General features: G+C 38.1%; 1 protein-coding gene across 2 annotated transcripts in view; it reads right to left on the reverse strand.

Annotated features, from left to right (window-relative positions):
- SIK2 (salt inducible kinase 2) overlaps positions 1-18,087 on the reverse strand; it is a 121,988-nt gene extending 103,901 nt beyond the window's left edge. Inside the window, exon 1 of one of the 2 annotated variants that reach the window (XM_027036476.2) lies at positions 17,808-18,087. In XM_027036476.2, the coding sequence (XP_026892277.1) occupies positions 17,808-17,942 (135 nt within the window). In that variant the 5' untranslated portion in view covers positions 17,943-18,087. The remainder of the gene's footprint in view (positions 1-17,807) is intronic. The other variant, XM_027036475.2, reaches the window with a different exon arrangement.
- Positions 18,088-22,004: the final 3,917 nt, after the last annotated feature.

Consider the following 22,004-nt stretch of genomic DNA (forward strand, 5'->3'; position numbering starts at 1 on the left):
GCGCAGGGGTGCCTGGGTGGCCCAGACGGTTAAACATCAGACTCTTAATTTCAGCTCTAGTCATGATCTCTCGGTTTGTGAGTTAGAGCCCCTGCATTGCCATCCCCCCCCCCATCCTGCTCACAGTGTGGGGCCTGCTTAGGATTCTCTCTCTCCCTGCCCCTCCCCTCCCTACCCTGTGCTCTCTCAAAATAAGTAAACTTAAAAAAAAAATTGAAGTCCAAAAACTCATCTGTTAGTAATTACGCTAGCTTTTCACTTCCTTAAAAGAAACTGATTTTTAAACAATGTAGCTTCTTTCTAGCACAAATAGATAAGAACTCAAACCACTCCAAGGTTAATAATTTGAAGGAACTGCATTTGAAGGTGAGTAACTAGGTAGTCAGAAATCAAGAATCATGTACTTTTTTCTACGCAACCTAAGAAGAACTAATTTTTTAAGAAATAGTAGCTATTTGGTTAGGAAATAAGCCGTCCTGATTTAACTAAAATTTTCAGATCAGTGGGAACCACCCAAACCTTGATTATAACAAGTTCTGAAGAAACTCTAAAATGTACTTGGAGCACCTGGGTGGCTCAGTCGGTTGAGCATGTGACTTCGGCTAAGGTCATGATCTCACGGTTTGTGAGTTCGAGTCCTGCGTCGGACTCTGTGTTGACAGCTCAGAGCCTGGAGCCTGGTTTGAATTCGGTGTCTCCCTTTCTCTCTGCCCCTCCCCTGCTCGCTGGTGCGCTCTCTCTCAAAAATAAACATTAAAAATAAATAAATAAATAAATAAATAAATAAATAAATAAATAAATAAATAAAATGTACCTCACATTCTACCAAAATGTATTCTGAACATTACTCAGTTTTATGTTACTTTTCAAGGCAATTATTAATATCAGTTACTGTATGTGATATAATAAATAGTTCAATACTCCTAAAAGGTATCCAAGAAAATAGGACTGAGCTTGTCAATTCACTTAATTCCTTCAAACTCCTGTTTATACGGTTAGTTTTTTCTTCTTTCCTATGGCTGCTTTGTCCTTTGCTCTTGCCTTTTAAAGCTCTACTATAAGGTTTATTTCTTACCCTTCTGGATTTCTAATCTGCTGTCCACAGCTTATTTCCTGATTTGAATTAATTGTAACCCAGAGAAGAACTCAAGCCTCCTAGGGGAAATCAGATTACTAAATATAATGTATCAAATTAAATTTATTGCTGAAGAAGAAAGGGGGCAGGTGCCTCTCTAGACAGTAAAGTGCGTCCATTCTGTGATAATTATTTTATGTTTGATGGTATATTATTTATTTCTACAATCAAAATATTCTAGAAAGTAAAACATGCTAAAATATGCTAGAGAAGGAGACTGATCAATATTGTACTTGATATTAGGGACATTACTGGACCACCTCAAACCTAAATAGATTTAAAGCGACCCCCTCCCTCCTCAATCTTACGATACAGTATTATCAGTTACTTTGGGTAAGTGCTGCCACATAAAAGGATAAGTGTGTATTTTAATTTCCCCAATATTATTCCTTAGGAAGGTAATATGAAGTTTCACACATGCTTCTTTTGAGGAAAATGTCTTGTCCTCCAATTTCTAGAGGATGTCTAGATACCTGTACCCACACCAACAAAAAACTTTTATAATGAAATGCATTAGAACCAGCTAATAAACAGAAAATGAGTATCTTGATTATAATAGCTTTAACATTATGTTAAAGAAAAAATTTACACACTAAATTCCAATTAAAGCAAGGTATTACCAAGAGATACCTCATACTCTTTTGAAATCCTGGCCTCCAACAATGAAAAACTGAAAAATATACAAGGTATGTAAATGAACTTTAATAATAAGTCATAAATCTCAGGGGGTGCCTGCGTGGCTCAATCGGTTAAACATCTGACTTCGGCTCAGGTCATGATATCACGGCTCCTGAGTTCAATCCCCCCATTAGGCTCTGTGCTGACAGCTCAGAGCTTGGAGCCTGCTTTGGATTCTGTCTCCCTCTCTCTCTGCCCCTCTCCTGCTCATGCTCTCTCAAAAATAAACATTCAAAAAATAAAAAATAATAACCAGTCATAAATCTCATTATTTAACTTTTCTCAACCAAAAAATTCTTAAATGAAAAAATATCATTCTTTCTTCTATTTTGTTTTGTAATTATATGGACCACATTTCTATACACTTACAGCTTTGACCTGTGATCCCTTGCTTGTAAGGTTGCTGTAAGGATTATGAAAACATAAAGCACTAAAGAAAAAGTAGAGCATGTGTCAGCATGCTCCTTTTAATTGTTAGGAGTAGTCTAACTGCTACGACAAGTAGACCGCAAAATGTACAGAGATTCCAATACAACAGAGGCTTATTTCTTGCTCATGTAGCACAACTGGATGGGTGCAGATGCCTCCAAGCAGGTTAAAGGAGGCTTCACCACCCTTAAAGCCTTCCACAGTTACCCCAGGACTGTCTCCATTCCAACCTGGAGACAGAAGGAGAGAGAAGGAGAAAAAAGCTTGGGGAGCCCTCACGATAGGTTTTTAAGGGTTGGGCCTGAAGTGGCACACATTATTTCTATTCACTCCATTGGTGAGAACTCAGTCACATAACCGTATCTAAATGCGAAAGAGGCCAGGACACATTCCAGTGATAGGTCCAGGAAGAAGAGGAAACATTGGATTCTTGGTGACTAGCTAGCAGGCTCTGGTATATCCTTCCAGATAATTTCTTAACAATGGGACTCATTACCAAATACTTCCCAGATAATAATGATCATGAGTTTCACAACTGTACAGTACTTTTTAATTTCACAAGATACTTTAACATATTTTATCTCATTTATTTCTCAACTTTGTGAAGTAAATGGAAAAAGCAGTGCACCCATGAGTAGATGAAACTGAGGTTCAAAAGATGTCACATATCTACAAAGGTCCTAAAGCTCAAGTGAATTAATGGGAAAAAAAACACAGGCCTTCTAACTTCAAGTTAAGTCTTTTTACCTTTTTTTTTAATTAAAAAAACATTTTTTTAACATTCATTTATTTTTTGAGAGAGAAAGATGGAGCATAAGCAGGGGAGGGGCAGAGAAAGAGGGAGTCACAGATTCTGAAGCCGACTCCAGGCTCTGAGCTCAAACTCACAGACTGTGAGATCATGACCTGAGCTCAAGTTGGATGCTTAACCAACTGAGCCACCCAGGTGCCCGGAGTCTTTTTACTCTTTTAAATAGCCTATTAGACACATATTCACTGAGCACCTGTTGTGTGCCTGGAATAATGCTTAGTATACAAAAATCAAAGAGATGTGATTCCTACCCTCAAGGAATTTAATAGACCTGTGAGAACAAAGAGAACATGTTTTGGAAAACAAATTTTATCAACAAAAAAATATGCACTTGGGGATTTTCCCAATGTGTATAAAAGTTCCAACATACAAAAAGGTTGTGTGCCAACAGCTCATTTAAAAAAAAAAAAATTTTATGTTTATTTATGTTTGAGGCAGAGAAAGACAAAGTGTGAACAGGGGAGGGTCAGAGAGAGAAGGAGACACAGAATCTGAAGCAGGCTCCAGGCTCCGAGCTGTCAGCACAGAGCCCGACGCAGGGCTCAAACTCATGAACCACAAGATCATGACTTGAGCCGAAGTCGGATGCTTAACTAGCAGAGGCACCCAGGCACCCCAGCCAACAGCTCATTTTAAAGATAACTAATAACTTAGAATTCTGGGATCTTACTGTCTGCATCCCTTTTCTACTTAGCTCTGAACAAAGTACCGAGGACAAAATCTATATGGTCACAACAAAATCAAGCAAGGGACTCTAAATTGAGGGATTCCTTTTTTGTTGTTATTCAACTAGCCAAATCCTATATATGCATCAATGTATTTTTAAAAAAATAAACCTTGGGGCACGTGGGTGGCTCTGTCAGTTCAGCAACTGACTGCGGCTCAGGTTACAATCTCAAGGTTTTTCAGTTCAAGCCCTGCATCGGGCTCTGTACTGACAGCTCAGAGCCTGGAGCCTGCTTCAGATTCTGTGTCTCCCTCTCTCTCTGCCCCTCCCCTGTTTGCACTCTGTCTCTCTCTCTCAAAAATAAAAAAACATTAAAATAAATAAATAAACCTTTAGTGAGTTATTAAGATAGAAAAATTTATATTCCTTCTGCTAGGAGACAAAAGGAAGGTTTCCTATACAATTCTGGAGGGCTTACATATAACACTGAATATTCAACCTCAGAAGTGGAACAACATGAATTAAAAACAATAAAATACCTAATAAGTTATGTAGACTATATCTCAAAAAATACCTCTCATTTCCTCCTATATTTACAAAAATTAAAAAGTAAACACTCTTGTAAGCTAAGGTTCAATAAGATGGCCACTTTTATACATTGCTGGTATAACCATAAAATAGGTTATAATTTTTCTGAAAGGTAATTTGACATTTTTTTTCAAGAACCTTAAAAATTATCCATCCTGAGGGAGTTCTAGAAAGATGGTGAAGGATCCTGAGCTCACCTTGTCCCACACATATACGAAGGTAACAGCCATATCTGTGCAAATACCTTTGAAAACCACCTAAACACTGGCAGAAAAATCAGACAAGGGATTCACAAAATAAAAGGATGTAAAATAGAATATCATAAACATAAAATGTGTGTGGGGGGGCGGGGGGGGAGAGAAAAATGTAGTGCTGTAAGAATGGGCTCAAACTTAAGCAACCATCAACTTAATATACACTGCTATCTGTATAAGATGTTTTTTTATGAATCTAATGGGAACTATAAATCAAAAACCTGTAACAGACAAAAAAATAAAGGGAAAGGAATCCAAGCATAATACTAAAGAAACCACAAGGGAAGAGAGCAAAACAAGAAGGAACAGAGAAGAACTACAATAATAATCGTAAAACAAGTAACAAAATGGCAGTAAGTACCTACCTATTGATAATTATAAATGTAAATGGGTTATTTCTCCAATCCAAAGACACAGGATGACTAAAAGGATAAAGCAAGACCCATCTACATGCTGCTTACAAGAGACTCACTTCAGACCTAGAGATACATGCAAATTGAAAGGGAAGGGATGGAAAAAACATTTATCAGGCAAATGAAAGCAAAAAGAAAGCTGGGGTAGCAATAGTTACATCATACAAAACAGACTTTACAATACAAACTAACAAGACACAAAGAAAGACAGTATATAATCATGAAGGGAACAATCCAAAAATAGAATACAATAATAAGTATTTAAGCACCCAACATGAAAGCACTCAGATACACGAAGCAACTATTAACTGACATAAAGGAAAAAATCAATAGAAATACGCTAATAGTAAGAGACTTTAACACATAATCAATGGACAGATCATCCAAACAGAAAATCAACAAGGAAACACTGGCTTTGAATGACACACTAGGCCAAAGGGATCTAACAGATACATTCAGAACATTTCATCCCAAAACAGTGGAATACACAATCTTTTCAATTGCACATGGAACATTCTCCAGAACAGATAACATGTTAGGCCACAAAACAAGTCTCAACAAATTAAAAAAGAATGAAATCATATTATGCATCTTTTCTGACCAGAGGGGTATTAAACTAGAAATCACTCACACACACACACACACACACACACCTGAAAAGAACACAAATATATGGAAGCTGAACATGTTACTAAACTGTAAATGGGTCCAACAATTCATCAAACAGGAAATGAAAAAATGCATGGAAACAAATGAAAATGAAAACACGATGGTCCAAAATCTTTCAGATGCAACAAAAGCTATTCTAAGAGGAAGGATTACAGCAATACAGGTCTACCTCAAGAAGCAAGAAAAATCTCAAATAAAAACCTATACTTACACCTAAAGACAGAAAAAGAAGAACAAAACCCAAAGCCAGTAGAAGTGAAAAAAATAATATAGAGCAGAAATAAATGAAATAGAGACTACAAAAACTCTATTACATCAAAGTGAAACCAGGAGCCACTTCTTTGAAAAGATCAACAAAACTGACAAACTTTTAGCCAGACTTAAAAAAAAAAAAAAGAAAAAAAAGGGCTCAAATAAGTAAAATCAGAATTGAAGGAGGAGAAAGAACCATCAGAGAAATACAAAGAATTATAAGAGATTATAAAAAGTTTTATGCCAACAAATCAGACAACCTAGAAGAAATGGATAAATTCCTACAAACATATAACCTTTCAAAATTGAATCAAGAAGAAACAGAATATTCAACAGACTGATAACTGGCAATGAAATTCAATCAGTAAATCAACAACAACAACAACAAAACTCCCCCCCCCCCCCAAAAAAGTCCAGGACCAGATGGGTTCACAGGTGAATTCTACCAAACATGTAAACAAGAGTTCATAATACCTATTCCTCTCAAACTATTCCAAAAATAGAGAATAGGAAGGAAAACTTCCAAATTCATTGTAAGAGGCCACATTACCCTGATACCAATACCAGATAAAACACACTACAAAAAACAAACAAACCACCATACAAAAACTACAGACCACTATCTCTGATGAACACAGATGCAAAAATACTCAAAATATAAGCAAATCAAATTGAACAATACATTAAAAAAAAAATCATTCACCAGGGTACCTGGGTGGCTCAGGTGAGCATCTGACTAGGCTGAGCATCTAACTTCAGTTCAGGTCATGATATCACGGTTTGTGAGTTTGAGCCCTATATGGGGTTCACTGCTGCAGGGTAGATAGAGCCTGCTTCGGATCATCTGTCCCCCCCCCCCCCCGCCCCTCCCCTGCTTGCATTGTCTCTCTCAAAAATAAATAAATATTTTTTAAAAATCATTCAGCATGATTAAGTGGGATATATTCTAAGGATGCAAAGGTGGTTCAATATTTGCAAATCAATCAAGGTGATACATCACATTAACAAGAGAAAAGATAAAAACCATATGATCATCTCAAAAGATGCAAAAAATGCATTTAGCAAAGTACAACTTTCATTCATGACAAAAACTCTCAACAAAATAGGTTCAGAGGGAACTACTTCAATATACCAAAGTCCATACACGACAAATCCACAGCTAACATCATACTCAGTAGTGAAAAACTAGGAGCTTTTCCTCCAAGATCAGGAACAGGACAAGCATGTCCACTCTTAACCACTTTTAGTCAACATAGTACTGGATATCCTACTCACTATAATCAGACAAGAAATAAAAGGCATCCAAATTCGTAAGGAAGGAGTAAAACTTTATTTGCAGATGACATACTTGAAATAGAAAACTCTAAAGACATCACCAAAAAACTACTACAACTGATACATGGATTCAGGAAAGTCACAGGATATATAATTAATATACAGAAATCTACTGAATTTCTATGGCTAATAATGAAATAGCAGAAAGAGAAATTAGGAAAACAATCCCATTTACAATTGTACCAAAAAGAATAAGATACACAGGAATGAACTTAACCATGGAGGTGAAAGACCTGTACTCCAAAAAGTATAAAACAGTGATGAAAGAAAAACTGAACACAACAAACAAATGGAAAGATACTCCACGCTTGTAGATGGGAAGAATCAACATTAAGCTGTCTATATTATCCAAGGCAATCTATAAATTTAATGCAATCCCTATCAAAATACCAGTAATATTTTTCACAGACCTAGAACAAAAAACACTAGAATTTGTATGGAATCATAGAAGACCCCAAGCAATCTTAAGAGAGAAAACAAAGCTGGAGGTATCACAATCCCAGACCTGAAGATAGATCACGAAGCTATAGTAATCAAAATAGTATGGTACTGGCACAAAAACAGACACATACACCAACAGAACAGAACAAAAGCCTAGAAATACACCCAACAACTCTACAACAAAGGAGGCAAGAATATACAACGGTGAAATCTTCAACAAATGGTGCTGGAAAAACTGGACAGCTACATGCAAAAAAAATGAAACTGGATCACTTTCTAACATCATACACAAAAATAAAACTCAAAATGGATTAAGTCCTAAATATGAGACCTGAAACCATAAATATCTTAGAAGAGAACACAGGGAGTAATTTCTCTGACATCAGCCATAGAAACATTTTTCTAGATAGGTCTCCTTTGGCATGGGAAACAAAAGCAAAAATAAACTATTAGGACTATACCAAATAAAATGCTTTTGTACAGCAAAGGAAACCATCAACAAAACAAAAAGGCCACCTACTGAATGGGAGAAGATATTTGCAAATGAGGTATCTGATAAGGGGTTAATATCCAAACTATATAAAAACCCCATACAACTCAACACCAAAAAAACAAACCAATTAAAAAGTGGGCAGAGGACCTGAATAGACATTGTTCCAAATACAACATCCAGATGGCCAACAGACAGATGAAAAGATGCTCAACATCAGTCATCATCAGGGAAATGCAAATCAAAATCAAAATGAGTTATTACCTTACACCAGTCAGAAGAGCTAAAATCAAAAAGACAAGAAATAACAAGTGTCGGTGAGGATCTGGAGAAGAAAGGAAACTTCGTGCACTGTTGGTGGGAATATAAACTGGCAAGGCCACTGTGGAAAACAGTATGGAGGTTAGTCAAAAATTAAAAATAGAAACACCATATGATCCAGTAATTCCACTAATGGGCATTTACCCAAAGAAAACAAAAACACTAATTGGAAAAGATACATGTAACCCTATGTTTAATGCAGCCTGATTTACAATAGCTGAGATATGGAAGCAATGTAAGTGTCCATCAAAAGATGGATAAAGAAGATGTAGTATGTATGTGTATATGTAAAATGGATTATGCAGCCATAAAAAAAGGATGAAATTGGGGCACTTGGGTGGCTCAGTGGGTTAAGCATCCAACTCTTGATTTTGGCTCAGGTCCTGATTTCATGGTTCGTGGGATCGAGCCCATGTCCAGCTCTGCACTGACAGGGCAGAGCTTGCTGGGGATTCTCTCCTTCCTCGCATCTTCCATCATATCTCCAAATACGATACGGCTCCACTCATAAGTGGAATCCAAAAAAAACCAAAAACAAATGAACAAAAAGCAAAATCAGACCTACAGAGAACAAACTGATAGGTGCCAGAGGGGAAGAGGGTGGGGCATTGGGCAAAATGGGTGAAAGAAAGAGGGAGAAACAGGCTTCCAGCTATGGAATGAATAAAACATGGAAATAAAAGTCACAGTATAAGGAATACAGTTAATGATACCGTATTGATGATGTAACGGGGCAGATGGTAGCTATACAAGATAAATGTAGCATAATGTGTAAACGTGTCAAATCACTAAGTTGTACACTTGAAAGTAATGACGCATTGTGTATCAACTACACTCAAATAAAAAAAATTAAAATCAAAAGATAAAAGTACACTTATTGTGATGAATGCTGAGTAATGTATGAATTGTTGAATCATTATTAAATGCTACACTTGAAAGTGATAACACCATGTTAATTACACTTAAGAAAAAAATCACACACAGTATTTAGCTTAAGGATTCTACTTCTGAGAAATTATTTGAAGGAAATAATCTAAAACGATGATAAAGACTTATTTGTAAATATATTCAATGAATATTATTTGTAATATAGAAACAGAAACAGTAAGTGGGAAATAATTACTCAAGTTATAGTAAGCTTATATTATGAGTGTTACACAACTATTATAATAGTTCTTAAAAATATAGAGAAGTGCTTAGACTAAAATTTTAAATTAAAAAGATTAGTATTTAGGGGTGCCTGGGAGGCTCAGTTGGTTAAGTGTCCAACTTCGGCTCAGATCATGATCTCATGGTTTGTGGGCTTGAGCTCCATGTCAGGTTCTGTACGGACAGCTCAGAGCCGGGAGCCTACTTTAGATTCTGTGTCTCCCTCTCTCTCTCTGTCCCTCCCCAACTCATGCTCTGTCTCTGTCTCTCAAAAATGTTTAAAAAAATGTTTAAAAAAAAAAAAAAACTGGTATATAAGTGAATTTTCAACAGGAGGTATGTATAAAAAAAGGCCAGGGAAAATTAGATACAAATATGACAAAAATGTTATCAGTGTTATCAGTGTAATCAGTTGGGGATTATTTTATTTTTCTGCTTTATACTTTTTGGAAAATTTTTCTTCAGTGAGCATGAATTACTTTTCTAATAGGAAAAACAGAAAAAAATGAAATCATTTTGTTTATCACATATGCTAACTTCCCCATCTGTGAACTATCAGTCATTTTATTTTCTAAATTCTGTATAAAATGGGTATTTCACAAAATTTAAACATTAATTAAAAGATTATATATAGAAAAATGTTTCCAACAAAGTAAAAGCAATGTGTATATAAGGAATAACGTGTAAAATACAAATTTGTACAGAAGATAAGCAATTAAATGCAAGAGCAGAAAGGAAACAGTGTTAAGCTGATGGATGAAAGACATTTTTTCACTTTTCAAAATGCAATTTAATGGTAATGTTATCCTGTCTTTCTGATAATTTAACAAAAATTATTTTTCACTTCTCATTAAAGAAATATTCATCTCATGCACTTAAAGAAGCCACACATACAAAAGTAACTTTAGGGGAATTTACAAGGAAGTTACACAATAAGAGCTATTCTTCTAGTAACAAATCAGAAGGGATTAACCTATGTTTACTGTCTCAGGTAACATTTGCCTCAGCACTATTTACCACTAATATACCGATTGTATACAGTTCTTCTGAAGTACCAAAGAGCATTATTCTTACCCTATAAATCTTTGAAATTAAACATTAAATGCACTTTACAAGCTTACATATCAAATCATGGGTGGAATCAGAACATTTGGCTGACAAGTCAACATGACTGAGTGGTCCCACAGTGAAAGGGTTTCTGAAAGCAGTAAAAAGTCAGTAGTAAAACTAACATGGAGTTCTCTACCTTTTAAGTTTAAATAAATTAGACTTTTTTCCAACTTAAAATTTGACTTTTAAGGTATAAGAATTTATATAATGAAATAAATTCTCATGAAGATTTCATCTGACTTTTCTAATGGTGGGTAAGGAAAACAGATTGCAGAAAAGGTAAATGTCACTACATTTTTAGATCCATAGAAATTGAACCGAGGATTATCATGACTATAAAAGAAATTATTAAAAATATTCTATCTTAAAAATTATTTAAACAAATCAAAAAAATGACAACTCAATTTTAAAAAATGGGCCAAAAGATAAAAATGCAATTTACAAAAATGCAATTTACCCACGTAATTGGGGTGCCTGGGTGGCTCAGTCAGTTATAGTCTGACTTCGGCTCAGGTCATTATCTTAAGGCTCGTTAAGTTCGACCCCCTGTCAGGCTCTGTGCTGACAGCTTTTTCAAGCCTGAAGCCTGCTTTGGATTCTGTGTTTCCCTCTCTCTCTGGTCCTCCCTGTCTGCCCACCTGCTCACTTTCTCTCTCTCTCTCAAAAATAAATAAAACATCAAAAATAAAATAAAACCATACAATCAAAGTAAATAAAAAATATTAAATCAGGTATGTGAATTCGAATAAAAAATATTATTTTCCCTTATCAACTGAGAAAAATGTTAAAAATCAATATTCCTGGCAAATGATTTCTTCCTGGTGAAACTTAACAGGTGCTACTTTTCTGGAGGGTAATTTGGCATCTCATGCCGTAACATAGATGGTAAGGACATACTCCTTGACCTAGGAAAGTACATTACCATGGGATTACTCTGAGGGAAAAATCAGATAAGCACACAGATAGATATAGATACAGATATATAAATATACAGGAATGCTTTCTGAAACATTATCTTAGAAAGTGAAACAGCAAGAGAGGGAAATAATCTAAATGTTCAATAATAGGAAATTGATCAAATAACATACAGTCATATGTAAGGATACTAATTAGCCACGCTTTAGACTTTTTTTTTTTTTTTAACTTGGGGAAATGGTAAGTCATTAAGTAAAAAAAAAAAACATATGTATAGACAATATCAATTTCATTACTAACATATAAAATATATGCGAACAACTAAGAGGATATGAACCAAATATTAATAGCGGTGATGTCCTGGTCTGGATGGTGGCATTAAAGATGTTTATTTTCTTCTCTTTTCAACAATGTCTACAATGAGCATGTGTTCCTTATGTTATTGGGGAACACACATAAATACTATGCCTATCTTAGAGAAGAACTTAAATTTTAGAATCATTTTTCAGTCTAATTCATCCAAGATTTATCACTTTAACTGTTAAAGTGTTTTTAAATGTTTTTTAAAATGATCTTCTGATGAAATCCCCAAAAGTAATTGTCTTTCATTCTTTTGAAAATCTCAAACTAGATATATACTGGCTATTTCTCTTTGAAGGGTGAGAAAGCATTCTCCACAAACCTTCTGTATAAAGGCATATAAATACATTAAAAAAAAAAACTTTTTTTCAAAAATATGGATGTAGAAGGTGAAAGAAGGGCTAGGTACACTAAATAGCAAAGAATGATCTTAGTGAATTTCTGGACTCCACTTGGCTCCAAGGAAACTGCCTCTGCCATCAGCAGTGGCCCGTAAGTCATGTCATCATATGAATCCAGGAAGAGAGGCCAGTTTCAGTTATTTCCAAATAAATGTTTTCTTAATTGCCCGATATTGAGATAGAATTTCCCAGTAGAATTAGAATCAGAACACTTTAAACTCTGTTAAAGTTAAAAATTTCTACAGAATATAAAAATTTACACAATTTCTATTTTGGATGTTTGTCCCCAACTACTCGCTCAAAAGAACAGATCATTTTGAGCAATATTTAGCAGAATAATTTGCCAACTATTACTTGCCTGGGGTGCCAAGAAACTAGAGAACAGTTTCTAATAAAGCATATATATTCCACGACAAATGTAATTTTCGTTTCAACACACTATAAAGACCATACATAGGCCCAGATATAAATACTAGTGATAATACTATTTGGTAAAAACAAGTCCTTCTGTTGTACATAGTACTGCTGCTAAATATGGAATATTTCACCGCACAAGATTATTACTAAGACTATTGAGAGGAGTCTTAAAACTTTAAAGCAAAATATAAAATTCACATGTATTAAAAAAAAGTTCTCTTCTTCAAGAAACATTGTGATCAGAGTATAATACCTTCTCTTGTTTCTACCCTTGCTCTAAAAATGCAATTTTGATAATTTAACTATTTGGAAAGCTATAAAAATATATTTTAAGGTAGTACAGAATTATGCCTGAACTTAAAAGCCCCAAAATGCACACAGACAGCTTTTCAGTGAAAAAACAAACAAACCAGTTTTCAGGCTGTCCTTGCTATCAGTTTTGCATTCCAGGTTCTCTTAAGGATAAGTAAATAGCCCAACACTGAATTTCAGAACCTCTGTGAAACAGCTTCAAGATTCCACAAACCACACACTTACATGCTCTTTAGCTAAGCAATACAAGAGGAACGGTATTGACGGAAATTTAATTATCTGTCACAGAAAAAATCTGACAATAACTAATGGTTATTTTGGGGTGGTGATATTATGGGTAATTCTTTTCATTATCTATACTTTAAAATTTTTCAATTATAAACATGATTGATTTGATAATACATATTACTTTTTAATGTGAAAATAGTATCTTCTCACTTGGTAATTTCCCTTCTAGGAATTTACCTCCAAATTTCACTACCCACTCCTGCTCCCTCCCCCAGGAAAAAATGCACAGAGTTACATATACAAAGATTATTCACTGCAAATTATTTACTCTAAGTGAAAACTGGAAATTACGTAATGTTTAATAAGAAAATTGTTAAATAAGAGGATTCATCCACTAGGTGAAACACTATGCAGCTATTAAAAATATTTAATGAAGTTAGATATATTAACCAAAATATGCTATAATGATAAATGGAAAAAAGGATACAATTTATATAAGTGTATATAGCATATGATCTCATCTATGGAAAAAAATTTTAAAGGCTAGAGGGAAATATGTCATAAGAATGATTTACTCCCACTGGTGGAGGAATTACACAGGTACTCTTTGTACACTATATGCTCCTATTTTTTATAGTAAGACTCTATTTCTTTAATACAAAACAAAAAAAAAGTTTAAGGGCACAAACGACTTTTCTGGAATTTTATTTAACAGACAAAACCAACAACAACAACAAAAAAAACTAGCCATACAATTGGAAGGAAACAATTCCTTGCTAGCACAGTATTCATAAAATAAAACACTACTCAAGGACACACACAGCATAGCAAACTAGCAACCACTATTGCCTAAAATAGTTTAACAATCTAAATGCTATTATTCTTTTCCCATTATGCTAATTTTACAAAATTAGCTACTCTAATTCATAAACCACAAACCAACACTACAAAGCTTTTCTGAAGTATTATATTAGGAAGCTGGATTCTACCACCACCTGCCTTGCCTTTTGTGTGCAAAATTTACATAGAGATCTAACATAAGAATACTGCTTCAGATGAGAATGTAATTACATTTCTTAAACAATGTTAAGCTATTTGATAGATTAGACCAAAATGAAGATCTCTTTTTGTGTACTGATTTTTCTTTTCCTAAAAGGCAAACAGTCTTGGATCTCCCAAGCTGTGTAGAAAATACATCATTCTTCCGTGATTCAGAACGAGTGACAGAGAAGTGCCAAGTGAAAATAACTGGGTCCTTGGAGTGCCTGGGTGGCTCAGTTGGTTAAGCAGACAACTCATTTCAGCTCAGGTCTCGGTCTCAGGGTTCCTGGAATCGAGCCCTGCCTTGGGCTCTGCGTTCACAGAGCTGAGCCTGCTTGAGATTCGCTCTCCCTCTCTCCTTGCCCCTCTCTCTCTCTCTCTCTCAAAAAATAAACATTAAAAAAAATAACGGGGTCCAATTTTTCATCACACAGACATTTAAATTAAGTCCTAAAATTTGCCATGGGTTCAAACTTGGAAAACAAGACCTCTAAGTTTTAAAACACAAACTTACATTGATTTTAAGACATACTATATCGAAGAAATTTCTATAGCCTAAGTACGATCATGGTATTTATCTGATATTGTTCTTTACACCACTTTAATTTCTCTCACTGTAATTACTGTAATACGTTCAGCAATGAGAACCTAAAATAATAAATAAAACGTTAAGGGTGCCACTAGCCATCTTATTTACAGTATTTGAGGTAGCTGTATTGATTGAAGACACAAATCAATCAAGTGAAGACACAATCAATCATCCAGCAAATGAAGATAACAAACACTGCTTTAAAAATCCTTATTAATAGTATACTTTAAGAAACTGTATCAGTGCTGTTGCTAAACAATTCTTAATGCAAATTACAGAGAAAGTTCACAGAGCAACTCTCCAAAACTTCAGATCTACAAGAACTTTTTCTCTTCACTACCTTCCTATTTCCCTCATTCCTCTCAACTTTAAAATCGCCACTCACACCAAATTACCAGGAACATGCACCCATCTTAAATTCACATTATTTCTTATTATATGTTAAGGGCACCTTTTCTAAAAACCTTTTTTTAAGTTTATTTTTTTTAATTTTTTTTTTTGAGAAAGAGACTGACAGAGCATGAGCGGGGGAGGGACAGAGAGCGAGAGGGAGGGCAAGAGCCAGGATCCCGAGCAGGCTCCCCACTGTCCGGGCAGAGCCCCACTAGGGGCTGGAGCCCACCAACCATGAGGTCAGAATGTGAGCTGAAAGCGAGTCCAAGGCTTAACCGACTGAGCCACCCAGGTGCCCCAAGGCCACCTTCTTTTGAAAAGGAAAGGGAGATAGGTGGGTTCTGTGGACTAGAAATTGAGCTTTTAAATTAAATCATTTTACACATGTATACGAGGATCTGAGCGATCTTTCAGGATCCAACCTGTGCCTTCAATTACAAACGCATCGATCTCAGTATCTGATAGCCAAACCACCGTACTGCTCCACAGTGCCCCCTAGCTCCACTAGATATATCAGTTTAAAAGGCACTGGGTTTAAACTGTCAACCTCAAGCTAAAGTGTCACTCACACCAGCTCCACGTAAACAGTTCTTAAATCGATACCGTATTATCTACATTTGACCTAATAAATAACAGCTGAATTCATTAAACCTTGCAACCAACACTGTTAAAAGCTGATGAGAAAAAAAAAATTATGAACTAATGGGTTTGGAATTCAACCACATAAAAAATGTTCAGAAGTTCTGTAGACGTTTTCTTTAACGCACAATTATTGGTTCGATTTTTAGAGTCCGTAAGCAAGGGCTCATATACAGATATACGATTAAAAATGCCTTCTTTTAATGTAATTTATGGGGAAAGAGCAAGGCATTAGGCCATGGTTCTTTAGAGGGATGGCATCAATGTCTTCATTTTTAGCAATGCTGGGATCAGGATTAAGTAATCTCATTATAGTCCCGTTATTTATCATTACAAACTTAGCATAATTGGTAACAATGGTAAATTTGTGACCTTGGTCCTGATACCAAAAAAATAAGTCAGATTCGGAATCCCTCAGGACTAGTGGGGGGGGGGGGGGGAGGACAAAACCTGAAGATGACATAACGCCAGATGCCCCTACTTTTTGGAAATGGACTCCTTCACATTAAGCAAAACTTCCAAGAACAACAGCAACAAAAATGACTCAAGTTTTCAAATGTCCTTCACCTTACATAGCCATTCTGGGGAAAAAAAAAAAAAGTCCTAGGTTATTGCATATTCAAGCTGTAGTGCATTTGCACTAATAAGGGGAAAAACTGAATAGGATGAAAACCGGGTAGAAAAAAAAAATACTGAAAAAGGACGAAACTCCAGACCAACTACAATAAGGCAGGGTAGAGTACGTCAAAAACACAAGGTTTTATTCTAAAGAATGGTTTTGTTTCAACTGTTTTTCTGAAGTATTTAATTTGCACGTCTTAAAATAGAGACCCTGAGGAGAGCAGCTTGAGGCAGTGAAAGGAAGGGGGGCGGGTTAGGTAAGAACAGAGACTCGTGAGAAGATATGTGCGGTGCATTAGAATGTGCAGCGGAGGGGGGGGGGGATGCAGGATTCGGCGTCGGGAAGCAGTTGAGGGCTTTAGGAGTAGAGAGGCGGCCTCAGATGTGGCTTAAGGAACGCGTCTTCGCAGCCAGAACGCACACCTGGTAAAGGGACAACCTAGGCGAAGAAAGACCGAGCCACCGACTGTGCAAAGGCAAGGAATGACCATTTTAACACCAGTTCTATTGTCTGGAGTATTAGATGGAAATGCCTCAGGCACGAGATCAAGCGAGGCTGACACCAGATCCGAGACGCTGTCGGGCAAAAGCAGGGAGACAAGATGGACAATGGCCGGCCGGGCATTCCCGGCCACCGGGGGGCCCCCCCGTCCTCGCCGGGCCAAGGAGGGGCGCCCCGGTCATGGGGGCCGCGCGATGCCCCGGCGCGGGAGTCCGGGCGCAGGCGGCCCCGTCCTTCGCCGCGCAGCCCGGGAGCACCCAGACTTCCCCTCCCACCCCACCCCCCAGCTGAAAGCAGGGAAGACGCGGAACTTGGGCTCTGGAGCGGAGGCCACGGACCAGGTCACGGCCCGGGTGAGAGGCTCTGGGCGAAATTCTGTGTGGCCACCGAGGGTGGCGTAGAAAAGGCAAAGCCCCGGCTGGTCGGGTTACTGATTGGACGACACTCGACTCCGGGGGAGCGGGCCCCGAGCCCTTCGGCGCTCACCGACCCCCTGAACCTCCCAGGTCCTCACTGTCCCAGGCCCCTCGCCTCAGCTGGAGACCCAGCCCCCCCACCCCAACCCCCCGCTGCAGCCGCCCCTCCCGGCCAACAGCTCCTCTCCCGGACCCTCGCCTCGGACGCTCCCGACGAGCCCCGGGCCGCACCTCCGTCTTGGTGATCCGGTGCCGCCCCAGCTTCACCACAGCGAAGTTACCCTTGCCCAGCGTGCCCTCGATGTCGTAGAACCCCACCCGGACCGGCCCGCGCTGCAAGTGCTTCGGGCCATCCGCCATGACCATGCTGGGCCCCGCTGCTAGACACGGCGGACTGGAGCGCGGGCTGGCGGGCCGGCGGCGCGGCTGGGCTCCGGCGACGCCGCTCCGCTCGCTCCCTCGCTCACTCCCTCCCGCTCCGCAGGGCCCAGCCAGGCGCGCGCCGCCGCTGACGTGCGCCGACGTCAGGGGGCCGGGGCTGGGAGGCGGGGGCGGGCCCGGGCCTCGATTGGTCACCATGGCGACCGGAGCACCGCCGACGTCGGCGGCGGGGAGGGAGGGAAGACGGGCGGGGCCTGGACGGCGCGTTCTTTCCGGACTCTGGTGCTCGGGGTTCTTGACTGCCTCGCGGCTGCCAGGGGCGGGGTCGCCGCCTGGCCCGCCCAGTTCCTCGGCCACCCAGACGAAGGGCAAGAGCGAGCCCTGGTGGGCGGAACGGAGGGGTGCAGAGACCTGGCCCGGGTCTGCGGTCTCCTTCCCCTGCCTCGGCGTTCTCCTCCTACCTGGGGAGCTTCCCGCCAAAACCGCTCACCTGTGACTGCATTTGGCACCGGGCAAGAACTGTGGCTGAGCAACGCGTTGCTCACAGGCTCCTTTCTTTGTATCCTTTTCTCGTCTGTTTTTGTAGAAATCCCTCCACCTTTTGATGTCTCTGAGGAATCATTCTGATAGCAGCAGGGTCGCTTATAGACACACAGAATGTCGGCGTTTGAAAACACACTAGAGATCACTTAATCCAGGGATTTGGAGCCTCAAATGGGCTTCAGAGTCTCAGCCCGCCTAAAATGTATGCGAATGTTTGCTTTCTGGAGATGGTCTGTGGGGAGATGGGACCGTAGCTTTTGTCGGATTCGCAAACGTGTCGGTGACCCTGAAAAGGTTAAGAAATACCTGTCTAATCCAATTTCTTTTCAGATAATGAATCAAGCCCCAAAGGATGAAGGGAATTGCCAGGGTCATGCAGATCACGGTAGAATTAGGATTGCAAATCACCACACACCAGTCTTCCATGTGGCGGCCCAAGGAAACAAACAGTGTTCTTGTAATATTTTGAAATATATTACATGGCGCCAGATCTTGCTTTCTAAATGCCAATCTCTACTAAAAGGAACCAGACTGAAGAAATGGCTGGTTCGAGGTCAGAAAGATGGAAAGTATAAAATGTCCTTGAAGGTCTTGTGCCAGGAAGCAAGATTTTCGAGGAACGGTGAGCACACATCAAAAGGAAACGAGCCGGTTTGACGCTAACTCCACTTACCAAAACTGGGACAATTAGAGCACCATGAATGAATAATGATAAAAATGAAATTCATTGTGTCATAATTCAAAAAAGAATACACAAGTGCATATTTAATCTTAAACTGTTAAATAAATATAAAGGTGGGGGGAGAAATAACTTTTTGACAGTTAATGCACTGGAAGAAATGGTAGGAAATCACCATTTTGCAACCATTATAATAATAATTGATTCAGATATGGAATTCTCAATAGATTTAAAAAATTATAAAATAGATGTTAAAATCCCTGAGACAGGATATTTACACACTCTCAAAGTATCCTCAGGTTTCTTATTCATTACAAAGTGACAAAATGGCACCTTTGATAGACAACACCCTAACAAATAATCAAAGTTAACGTCACCACTTATGGGATAAAAATGACATGATGTGCCTTCTTATGTAAGATACTGACAAGGATACAGTGTCTCTTATATAGTACCTCACTCAAAAATCCATGTTCTGAATCTAATCACAATGAAACAATTAGAAAAATGCAAATTAAGAAATAGTCTACTCATCCATTGGCCTATACTCAAAAAAAAAAAAAAAAAAAGTCAGTGTCATGAATGAAAAAGGCTGAAAACCCATTATAGATTTAAGAGACCTGCCACTAAAGCCAACATGTAATTTTGAATTGTAAGAAACGTGCTATAAAGGAATATTTTCAGGACAATTGTTCAAATTTGAATATGGATTGTATAATAGATAATAGTTTTGTTTAAATGTTAAGCCTTTTGAATTTTGTAATTGTGGTTATGAAATAGAGTGCCCTTATTAAGAGACACACACTGGAGTATTTTTGATATTGTAACTTACTCTCAAATGGTTTAGCAAAGATAGATCATGCGGCAAAATGTTCAACTGATAAATCTAGATAAGGGGTATATGGTAGATATTGTATTGTTCTTGCAGCTTCTGTTTTAGTTTTTAAATGAAAATTTAATGTGTATATGTATACATTTTATATTATTAATATTCTTCATGTAGGATCAGTTGGTTCTTGGGCCTTCCACCCGCTGTTTTTCTGTCCTTCAATAAGGTATTGTGCATGCAATACCTTACTCCACTGCGAATTATGTTGTTTGCAAAAGTGAGAAGGAAGGTTGTCAGATAGGTTTCTGGATTGAGGAGAGTAGTATGACGGTTTTTATCACTATACCAGGAGCCCACATCCATACCATGGTTCAAAAACAGTTCCTATATACATTTTGCCAGTTAGAGTAATGTGTTATAAATGCTCTGGGGTTGGGTTCCTTTGGGAACCCGATGCAAAGCTATTTACATAAGAACCCCAAAATGCAAATAGAGACCCATCTAAAGCTAACAACCTCCGCCTTTAAAGTACATCTTTTGAACAGAAATTAAGAGTCTTCTCCATCAGATTATTTTAATCAGATAACCAGGCCAACTACTTCCTTGCAGAGTCTGGAAATAGGACTCGATTTGGGGCTGGAAAGAGGAGGAGGAGATGGCAGGGAGTACCAACAGGATTTTGGCAAATGAGAAATCAGTGCGAGGATGCTGAGTGTCTGGAGGTCAGAGGAAGAGAAGCCATGGATAGGAGAGAAGTAGGAGGAGCTGTGCCAAAAATAAACCTTGCCCCCTTGGAAATGCAGCAGGTGCACCACTGAAAATTACGGTAGGCTGTAAATAGAACCCTGGACAGACTATGTGGACTAAGAGTATTGCAATCTTGGAATCTGTGATTCAGCTCAGTTTCCTCAGTCCAAGAGATCTACTTTTCCCTCTGCAGTTCTTTCCCTAAGTGTCTCTTATGTGCTTTTGCGTCAAATGACAGCTATATACATTTTAGAAATTATTAATATTATCCAACTCTCGTTTTCCTCTCCTCTTTCTCTCTCCCCCTTTTCCCTCTCTTCCTTTTTTCTCCCCAAACACACACACCACCACCACCACCAATCAGGAAAAAGAAAGTAAGATAAAAGGGAAAAAAGGAGACGAGAGGTTTCATACAATACCCGTAGTTTTTCATCTCCAGTTTTATTATCAGTGAGGGAGAGCACTCTGGATACCACATTTCCTACTTGCTTGACCTTTAAAATGCAATATACCCAGTTAATGCTGTGAATCCATTATATTTGCCATTGAGTTAGTAAAAAGATGTTAAGATAACATGCCAAAAGGCAAAAGCATGTATATATATAAACAATTAAGAAAGATGATGAGAAGCTGAGATAAGAGTGAATTCTAGAACATACTGAACTTAGAACAAAAATGTGGAGAGGAGTTAGCAAAGAGTTAACTCAAGAGTGATTTGAAATGTGAGGGGAACCTTCATGGTTCACAGTGCTGTAAGTATTTTGCTGAAACTGATAGTCTATGAACTTGAAAAACAAGATATGTGCCATGTTTCCTTGATCATGAACAACATCTGCATTTTTACTGTTTTGTTGTTTTAGGACAGAATAAAAGTCAACATACCAGGCAGCTCAGGACTGAATTCAGATTTAGTTCAAAACTGAAACCTGGTGGAGACTTTATTGGAGTACTTTGCTTAGAAAAAAGAGATTACAAAGCTAAAATGAATGCTTTTCTTTTTATATTACACAAGGAAGAATGTACATGAGAAAGTCCCAATCACTCACCTGTGCCAATTAAAATAGCTTCTGATGCTTATAAAATACAGGTATTCCCCAAATATGCATTGATCTGTCAAGTTAATGAACATGTGGGTGCCACTATGTTTAAGAAACTATTATGAAAATAAAACTAGAGAATGGACGCTATTTAAACAAGGCTTTCTTTGGTTCTTTTAAAGGATGGATAGCCATGTTCTGGCTTCAATTTT

Source organism: Acinonyx jubatus, chromosome D1 (assembly GCF_027475565.1).
Source record: "Acinonyx jubatus isolate Ajub_Pintada_27869175 chromosome D1, VMU_Ajub_asm_v1.0, whole genome shotgun sequence".
Lineage (NCBI taxonomy): Eukaryota > Metazoa > Chordata > Mammalia > Carnivora > Felidae > Acinonyx > Acinonyx jubatus.